The following is a 9,657-nucleotide window of genomic DNA, read 5'->3' as shown; positions in this document are numbered from 1 at the left end:
ACGGAGCGGCGTGTCTCTCCAGCATCCCCGAGACAGACTTCTTGTCTAGACAGGACATAGTATATGAAATAATGCAATTAGCCAACAATCTGCTTAAGTCTGGTATTAGTACTACATTTATATGGGTACCAGCTCATATAGGTGTAGGTAATGAATTAGCAGATAAATGTGCTAAGAAAGCAGTAGGGAAGTCTGATATAGAGATGAATATTAAATACAGCAAAGCTGAAGTCAAAAGTATAAATGAAAAATGGCAATTTGTATGGGATAATGAACAGTCTGGGAGACACCTGTATAGTATTCAAGGAAAGGTGGGGAAGAGCAGGAATACATGCAGAAGTAAGCAAGAAGAAGATGTGGTGTCTAGAAAGAGGTGTCCTAGAATTGTCCTGAGTACCATCAAGCCAGACAGAGATTAATTTCACAACTTGGTGAAATCCAGATGATATTAAATTTGCATGATATACTGCAAAGAGAATCTGTTTTTTGTTTTCTTTTTTGAAGGTAACTGGGTTATTAAAAAGAATTTAAGAAAGTGTAAGTTGACCTATTGATCCACACTCCAGTCCAGATGGTGGCAGTAATGCTCCAAAAAGCTGGTTACCAACCATCATATAAAAAGAAGAAGAAGAAAAAGAGTGCGTTTATTAGCTCACCTGTGGGGATGAAGCAGGAGTCAGGATTCATTTTGTATTTTTGATGTTTTGACTTTGAATTTGAAAAAGAAGAGGACATCATTTGGTGAGATCAATCTTTTGTTTTTGTTGGTTGGCTGGATACTTCAGGATTCATCAGGAGACTCTTATCTTTGTGACATGAAAAACCCTAGGACTTTGACCAAACCATGACTTGCAATTCTTCTCACCTGGCATAACAATTGAGGCCCCACCCACATTTTACCTCATTCTTCCTGGTTCATTTCCTCCAGGCACTATGTCTTTACCGTTTTGAACTTTTCCAACCTTGCCGTATACATCGGTGACATGTTGCCTGTGGTAAGTTAAGTTTTTATATATCAAAGATGAGTAGTAAGAAATTAGAGAGTGATTAGTTATTTCAGTGACTCAGTGACCATTTCAGTGAAAGGCAGCCCTCACAATTGCCATACATTTTGGTCTTCATTTTCTAATCTTTTTATGTATTATCATAAATAGCAGACACTCATGTTGTAGAAATATATTAGATGAGTTCCCACACCTATTTTCAAAGGTCCACCCTGTCTGAGTTTCGACAGGGTGGACGATGATAAGGTGGACATTTTCACTTTCCGTTAAAGAGAAACTATGCAGTATTGGCAATTTCTTTGCTGTTTTTTCGGTTTTTGCTTCTTTTCACTGGCTCTGTCATGACGAATGTCTGAGAAACTCCATCACTACCTTGTTTTAGCCTGGCATGTATGTGTATTTAAATGCAGTAAAGCAATGTGTTACACTCGTTATACTTCCTGACACTGAGGCCGCCGGCCCAAAGTTGCGCTCGGTTACCGCTTTGGGTCGAATCAGTGACGCATGCACGTCAGCTCAAAACCAGGCCATTTTCGTGGGTCTATCACTAGGTGGCAGTCTCGCCAGGTCACTTCCCGGAAACTTTACAGGCAACACTTCATATTTCATGAAAGACGTTATATCTCCATTTCTAGAAAAAAAAACAGCGATTTTGATAAAAACTAGCTACTGTTTAGCTTGCGATTTCTCAGGAACATAAGCGTGTAGAAATAAACGGTTTGCACCCACTGAGAGCTTAAAGTCTCACCTTTCAAACGAGCCATTGTATGTGTTCATAGCTATAACACAGAATATGCATAGAATATGTGGCTGTACAAAAATCATCAACAATGGTCTAGATTGCTGGCACTCTAGGATAAAGCTTCCGAAAACAGCTTGGCATTTAATGAGTTAAATATGTATAATATTGCCATGTGAAAAATGTTGTTTCTGTATGATTACATATTTATGATGTAAATTAAAAAAAAATCTCCATCAAATTCAATCAGATCAGTTATAAACAATAAGATATAAACCTAAATGAACATTTTAACAACAGTTCTATTTGTGTGTGCACCACATATGGTTCACGGTCAGTTCACAGCCACAGCATTCTCTCTCAGGGCTTCTACACATAGTTGCGTTCCGTTAAAGCATGCCAGTGGGTGTTCCCGACGGTAGCTATGCAAATGACTTGAAGTATAACAGTAATTTGATTGGTTGGTGCCGTCCGTTGATTGGCTTGATTGGCCGGTGCCATCTGTCGGTGTAGCAACAGCTGAACTTCTCAACAGGAGCGACGGGAGAAACGCGACGCAACGGACCCACAATTCAGTTCGGCAACAGATGACGCCATGTAAAGTGAATGGGATGCTACTCCAGCACTGCAACGCACGCAACTGTGTGTAGGAGCCGTCAGTGGAATTTGGAAGTAGTGGAAATGAGAAATTGAATGTTTTACAGCAGGGATTCCCAAACTGTGGTACGCGTACCCCCGGTGGTATGCGAGATGCCACTAGTGGGTACGCGAGATGAAAAGGGCAGTAGCGGAAAGGAGTTAAAAATCTATATTATATTATATTATATTAAAGTACATATTATACTAAATAATGTCATTAATTCATAAATGATACATAATTTCGAATCGGGTTATAATGATATGGAAACGTGAAATTAAAGGAAATCATTTGTAAACTCTATAATAGGCTATGTTTTCATAAAAAAATAAGCTACACACAATACACATGATTTCCTGTGGGCAGCCAGAATATCTGGTGCGTTAGTTTCGTTGAAGTATATGCTAGGTTGAAGGCTGCGTAAACATGGAAAACTGGCTAAAAATGCCGGTCACTGTCCAAAAGGCCTAATTAAAGCGATCGAAGAGGAGAAGCGAGAGAAACAGAGCAGGACACAGGTAACGATGGAATGGGATGGGGGGCAGACTAGTGAAGGTGGAGATGGAACGCAGGGGGATAAAAGAAAGAACGAGACAGAAAAGACTCTGCGAAGAAAACGAAAGTATGATGAGGCATATAGCCCTATAGGCTTCACGTGGAATTGGGAGACAGACTGCCCAAAGCCACAGTGCGTGGTCTGCAGTGAGATGCTACCTAACCAGTCTAATGTGGTTCTCCACACTGTTTTTTTTAATGTGAGAGCTCATAGACCAGTTGCACATTTTGATTATGTTATCATGTAGGGCGGCTAATTAAACACGATGCCTGGAATGCGTCAATAGAATGTGTTACTTTTTTATGTGTTGGATGGTGGGGGTACGCGAGCCGAGTCAGGACGTAGAAGGTGGTCCGCGGGGGAAAAAGTTTGGGAACCGCTGTTTTACAGCATTCTGCGGTGGTCATTATCATTAATATTCATAATTGTCACAAGAATCTTTCTAGGAATAAAACACTACATTTGAATACTGTGCTTTGAATGACGTAATTTTAATGTTAAATCATCTGCTTTTCCCAAAAGGTCAAGACGGAGACACATCATCTCATACAGTGCATTATTGATGGGAAGTTCAAGAAGTTAAAAAAGCTGAAATTTGAGGTTAATGAACTGTATCATTGTGAGCAATGGAAAGATGATGTCACCCCCTTATGTGCAGCAGTTAGCTGTGGAAATGAAGAGATCTGTACATACCTTCTCAGAGACAATGCTGATGCTAACAAGACGTCAAGTAGTGGCTTAACACCTTTGATGTATGCTCTGCAGTTCAATGTGTCAGTTCATTTAGTCAGACAACTATTAAATGGAAAAGCTGATCCTAATTTGGGATTACTCACTCCATTTGTACTAGCTGCATGTAACAACAGAAAGGATATTGCACATGAATTACTCAAACATGGAGCTATTCCTGAAATTAATATAAATTATATCCAAGATCCAAACAAAGCCAAATTAGTGTCAAAGATGCTACATGAGTTATCATTGAAAGATGACCAAATTACAAAATATGCTTTGTTTTTTGATGCTGAGTGTGATGTGAGAACAAAGCCTCCAGAGGATGTGTTCAGACTGCACAAGCAGCATTTTTTAGAGGTACACCCAATAACCCAAGATACCATTTTGGACAGGATGTATTCAGTTCGTGGACCTGGTGAGAATACATATGAGGAATTGGCTACTAAGTGGCTAAAACATTCTCAAAACCTGGACGAATATGTTGCGGGGACAATCAAATACTTACCCACAATGCCTATAACACCATTAAGAGCAAATGTTGTAAACAATTTACGTTCAGCTTTGTGCCTGATGAAGGAAATACCACTGATGTTTTCACTCCCACTCATACCCATTCTTTCGAAATATCTTGAAACACCTTTCACTGGCGTTCTTGATCTTGACTTTCTGCAATTGCTATACATCATCACACAGAAGACTCCTCAGAAGGATGATGGCTCAGATGCTCAATTTATTGATGAACTGTGCAAGCTGTGCAAAGGCATAGTGCCTTTTACAGATTCAAAGCACCCACCTGCCACTAGTGAAACAACTTATGGGATAATAGCACACCTGTATTCATATGGGCGTGTACGTGAGGTTATCAAATCCCTTGGTGTCACATCTGTACCTGAGAGGATACTGCTTTTTGCAGACAAAGGCATGAATGACATTTTGAAAAAAAAATTGAGGGAACTGAATGACAACCTGACAAAGCAATCTTCCAATGGACAATCACCTGAAGAGGAAGTGTTTTCCCAGATGGAAGAAAAAGAGAAGAAGAAGAAGAAGAAAAAGAAGAAAAAAAAAAAGGGGAATAAAGAAAACCCATCAACCAATGATTTGGTCTCTGGTTCAGTGATGGCTTCAGACTGTGATACTCTCATGAATTCAGTTGATGAGTCTTGCTCTGCTGATGAGCCAAGGTCAAGTGTTCACCCATTTTCTTCTGTTACTGACAAAACAATGACAAATCCACGACGTTGGCACCAAACCAGTCTTCGCTGGAAGGACATGTTGGAAGCAATTGCTTATAGGAGAACAACAGAGAAGAAAGTACAAAATCTTACTTTTTGTCCTGATCATCGAATAGCAAAAGGAAGTGATGGCACAGAAGTCTATATTGGCCTCAGAGAGGATGGCACTGAAGTTGCTATTAAACGCATGACCAAGTCAAACTACCAGCTGCTTAAAAATGAGGAGGTTTTATTACGTGGGTTTGACAATCCCAGTATTGTGCGATATGTAGACTTTGTTGAAGATGAAAACTTTGGCTACCTAGCCCTTCAGCTTTGTGAGTATACCCTGGAAGAATACATTGAACCAGAGAGACAACTTTTACCAGAAAACCCTCAGGAAAAGACAGACTTTCTGAAGACAAAAGTAAAGGAAGTCCTTCAAAGTTTAGAAGTCCTTCATAGAGAGGATAACAATGTGCTTCACAGGGACATCAAACCCCAAAATGTTTTGATCGGTGAGAACAGTTACCACTTTGTCTAACTGATGCTGTTCATTCTATATTACACATTCATATGCAATAGTTATACAAATTTACTTACTGACTGTGTGTGTGTGTGTGTGTGTGTGCAGGCATGTGTGTGTGAGTAAGGAGAGAGACCACATATAACATATATATTTTCCTGTATTTTGCAATACTAAATCTAACTCTCCCATTCACTTGTTTGTTTGGTTAGATATCCAAGGAAAAGCAAGGTTGGCTGATTTTGGCATCAGTAGAAGACTGAAGGTCGGACAGACAACATTGCACACAAGGCCTGCAGGAACCAAATGCTGGGAAGCCAAGGAAGTGTTAAAAAGTCTTGAAGAGAAGAGTGATAGTGGCTTTAAGAGAAGCTCAGATGTCCAGGTATGTTGTCACAGAACCACATTTGCTGCACAATAAACTGTTTATTGATGAGGCGTGCACACGGAGTAGTCAGAACATTTACTTGCATTGGTATTTCACATCTGACTACTATGGCCTGATCGTCACATTACCAACTAGTGGTGCTAACTGCATACAACACCACACATCAATACGTACAGCATGATACGTTGTGGTCTCAACAAACTTTGGCACCTATTTTGCACCCTGGCACATGGCGTAAAACTCTTTTTACACCCGGCGCAAAATGTATTTTCTTATTTTGCATGTCTATTTTTTAAACAATGCGCCCAGGGGTGTGGTAATTAACAACTTAGGGAGTGGCCTAGCGCATTGTCTAAAAATCACTATTGTACACCACCTAAAACGCATTACGCCACTGACCAAGAGAAACCTGGTCAGAAATCTATGGCAAGTTGTTTATATGTTATTTCAAGAGCATATTGGCGGGTGCACACGCACCATCCTTCTATCCCCCATGAACACGCACCAGTGCACATCCATGCAAAACATTAGAAATTACATGATTAGAATAAAGATATTACAAAATACATCTCACAATGCATTTGCAAATTGATAATGACAGTTAAAAGTGATTGGTGAGACACAGCTGAAGACGCACTATCACAACATACAGTATAAGCAGCTCCTGCAGGATAAACGTTTTATTCAGTCATTCGAATAATATTAGGGCAAGTGTAGCTTTTTCCAGCCTATGTTTTCAATGTTAACCCATTGTCAATAATTGGTTTAAATGATGTTACGCCCCAAACACACCCATGACTGATTAAGAAATCTAGGAACACCTTGTTGCACCATGCGCTAGACGTTTGATAGTGAAAACACTCCCAATGTGGACTGGGCATCCTACTATATATGAATAAGCTTTTGACTAGTGACGATGCGCTTTAGACTGTCATGATAGAGCCCTTTGTGTCAGGTTGCAGGAATGTTGGTGTACTACATCCTCTCCTGTGGACACCATCCTTTTGGGGAAGGGATTCGCTGTGAGATTAACATTCTGGACGGGAAGTACAACCTTGATTTGGTGGAAGATGAGTTGGCTAAAGATCTGATTGAGAGGATGATCCAAGATGACTCCAAAGACAGGCCAAGAGTGAAGGACACACTCACTCACCCCTACTTCTGGGACAATGAGAGGTTTGACAGCCACAGTTACACTGCTGCAGTAAGATTTATTGTGCTGCTGATAATGTGTTTGACAAGTTGTCTGATACGCCAGCTTTCTTAAATAATACACTCCATTGATGGATGACTGGACTATTCAAATGATAATTGTAAAACAAAAACTGCTTCTGTCTTTTGATGGTGTGTCTTGTCCTTTGACAGGAGGGTGGATTTTTTGACAAAAGTTGGTAATCAGAGTGAAGCAGAGAATTGTCGAAATGCGAGAGTGAGTGACCTTGAGGTCCTGGAGAAATGTACTGTGGGTAAAACCCTAGCTGACTGGAAAAACAAAGTGAGTTGAGCATCTGGATGCAATGCAGACTGTACACTTGCAATCAGCTATTGTGGTAGTTACACCTTTCATAGTAGTTTGATATGCTGACTTAAATGCCATTAATACATTTTTTTGTTTGGTTGGTTCTTTGTTTCATAAATCCCAATGGCAGTTCTCCCCTGACCTGGTCCAAAAGCTGGATGAATACACATCGCCTTACCCTGAAAACACTCTGGGTCTGCTGCGTTTCATACGCAATCTCTACGAACACTAGTAAGTTACATCAGTAACAATAGGAAGATAACTTCACACATTAAAAGGTACAATCTCAGTACTTATGTTTCATAAGCCTATTGACCTGTTTTGCGTATTTGTTAGCCCTGATGAAGCAGAGAAGATCGATCTGACGGAACTGTTTCCTGACCTGCTTGCGACTGTCTACATGTTTGTCGAAGCTAAGAAGTGGAATTTACGACCCCTCTTGAACAAATTCTTCCCTTCCTGAAGATTCAGTCATTGCTTTGGGTATCATCTTTATCCTTCTAACACTGTTCCGGTCAAAAATGACCGATTTACACATTCCCTGTACCATAAATATGGCATTTTTCATCAGATTGCCTCGAGATCTTATGATATTCTTCAAAAAAGGCTTTTGAACACATAGAATTTATTTTGACTACTTTCTTTGAATTTTGAGTGATTTATTCAACGTAGAAACACTTTTTTGTTTACGGTCAAAAATGACCGGGATGATGAATGGGAAAGAATATAATTTTCATTCAGGAGATAAGACATCTCCTTACACACACTCCTACAACTTACCACCAATGTTCCCACACAAAAGCATGCATGCACACACACCCACACACACACAAACAGAAACACATACAGTACACACACATGTACACCCACTCACAGACACACACACACACTAAATACATATTGTCAGTTCATGTTGTCATGTTGCCACTTGTACGTGTGAACCACCAATGTTCGCACACATAGGCATTCACACACATACAGTACAGAAACACACCCATCCACACACACACAGACACACACACACATGTACACACACACACACACACATACATGTTGTCAGTTCATGTTGTCATGTTGCTACTTGTGCATGTGACACACACACACACACACATACATTTTACACCCACCTCTCTCTCTCTCTCTCACTCTCACTCACTCACTCACTCACTCACTCTCACACACACACACACACACACACACACACACACACACACACAGAGAGTTCACGTTGTCATGTTGCCACTGTGCATGTGAACCACCAGAGTTCGCACACATTCACACACATACAGAAACACACACACACCCACACACAAAACACACATGATGTAGATGTTAATGTTCTAATAAGGGTCTGTTTGCAATAATGTTCTATTAAATAATACTTTTTGTCATGGTATTGGTATTTAAGAGCAGTTAAAACTGTCCGGTCAAATTTGACCGTGAACAGTAAATTAAGGGGGGTAGCAACAAACAGTGTTTAAAGGTTATGGTATGTTTATTGATATTTTTAAATGGGTCCAACGGATGATTTTTGTTGAAACTGTCCAGCTTTTAATTCATTAATTCTTTTAGTTTTAGTTGTATTTATTATTCAAAAAAATATATCAACTACTGTATATCTCTGTATGACTAATTCAACATTAAAAGGAAATATGGAATACTCCAACAACAGTATCATGTATTAAATATTGTACTGTCTCTTTAATATGTAATTATTATTTTTTAGGTTGTCTCAGTGGTTTCATCATAATAATGCTCTCACAGAGCATGGAACCAAAACAACACATGATGTGTTTTCTCACAGTGACTTCACAACACCGTGCCACTAGACTCAGTTTCATTTAAAAGTCAGAAATGGGTGATTAAGTTTAAATGGACTTAGGGTACTACAGAGCATTAACCAATTGCTTTTGGTTTCTTCGATCTGGATACAAAAGTGGATGTTTCTGATAAGAGCAAAATTATATTTGACCTTGAACTGAGACTTTGATTTACCTTATTTGAATGTGGTTACGATTACAATTACAATTTTTTTTATCATAATGATGAGAGACCCATCTTTGATAGTTTTATTGTTATTTTACTGGTATCTTAAAAACTTGATCTGCTATATATATGTGAAATTCTTCTGACTCCATTCCTAGTCATGTAGACCATTAAAAGACGGCTGGGGCCATTTTTCCTTTACCACGTTATCCACACTTATGGAGCCCCCAAAGGACCGTGGTGGGAATTATTTTTTAGATGTGGATTTATTTTTAGAGCTCTTTTTGCATTCCCTCACAATTAGTTTTGTGTTCCCTTGCAATGCTTGTGTTCCATCACAATAGTTTTGCATT

At 39.5% G+C, this 9,657-nt stretch overlaps 1 protein-coding gene across 2 annotated transcripts; it reads left to right on the top strand.

Moving 5' to 3' along the window:
- Positions 1 to 656: 656 nt before the first annotated feature.
- LOC143137640 (uncharacterized) lies at positions 657 to 8,941 on the top strand. Of its 2 annotated transcripts, none has more exons than XM_076297912.1 (7): positions 657 to 995; positions 3,459 to 5,403; positions 5,624 to 5,796; positions 6,755 to 6,975; positions 7,165 to 7,294; positions 7,449 to 7,549; positions 7,655 to 8,941. In XM_076297912.1, the coding sequence occupies exons 1-7, from the start codon at positions 984 to 986 to the stop codon at positions 7,779 to 7,781; spliced, it is 2,709 nt and encodes a 902-aa protein (XP_076154027.1). In that variant the 5' UTR covers positions 657 to 983; the 3' UTR covers positions 7,782 to 8,941. The 2 variants fall into 2 exon arrangements, with proteins under 2 accessions (XP_076154027.1, XP_076154028.1); XM_076297913.1 differs by having other exon boundaries at positions 6,755 to 7,003.
- The last annotated feature ends 716 nt before the right edge of the window (positions 8,942 to 9,657 follow it).

Source organism: Alosa pseudoharengus, unplaced genomic scaffold (genome assembly GCF_046254945.1).
Source record: "Alosa pseudoharengus isolate Yale_2024_CS ecotype anadromous, Long Island Sound unplaced genomic scaffold, YU_APseudo_1.1 YU_APseudo_1.1_scf_21, whole genome shotgun sequence".
NCBI lineage: Eukaryota > Metazoa > Chordata > Actinopteri > Clupeiformes > Clupeidae > Alosa > Alosa pseudoharengus.
The sequence above is the reverse complement of the archived record's forward strand: the minus strand, read 5'-3'. Positions and strand labels throughout refer to the sequence as shown.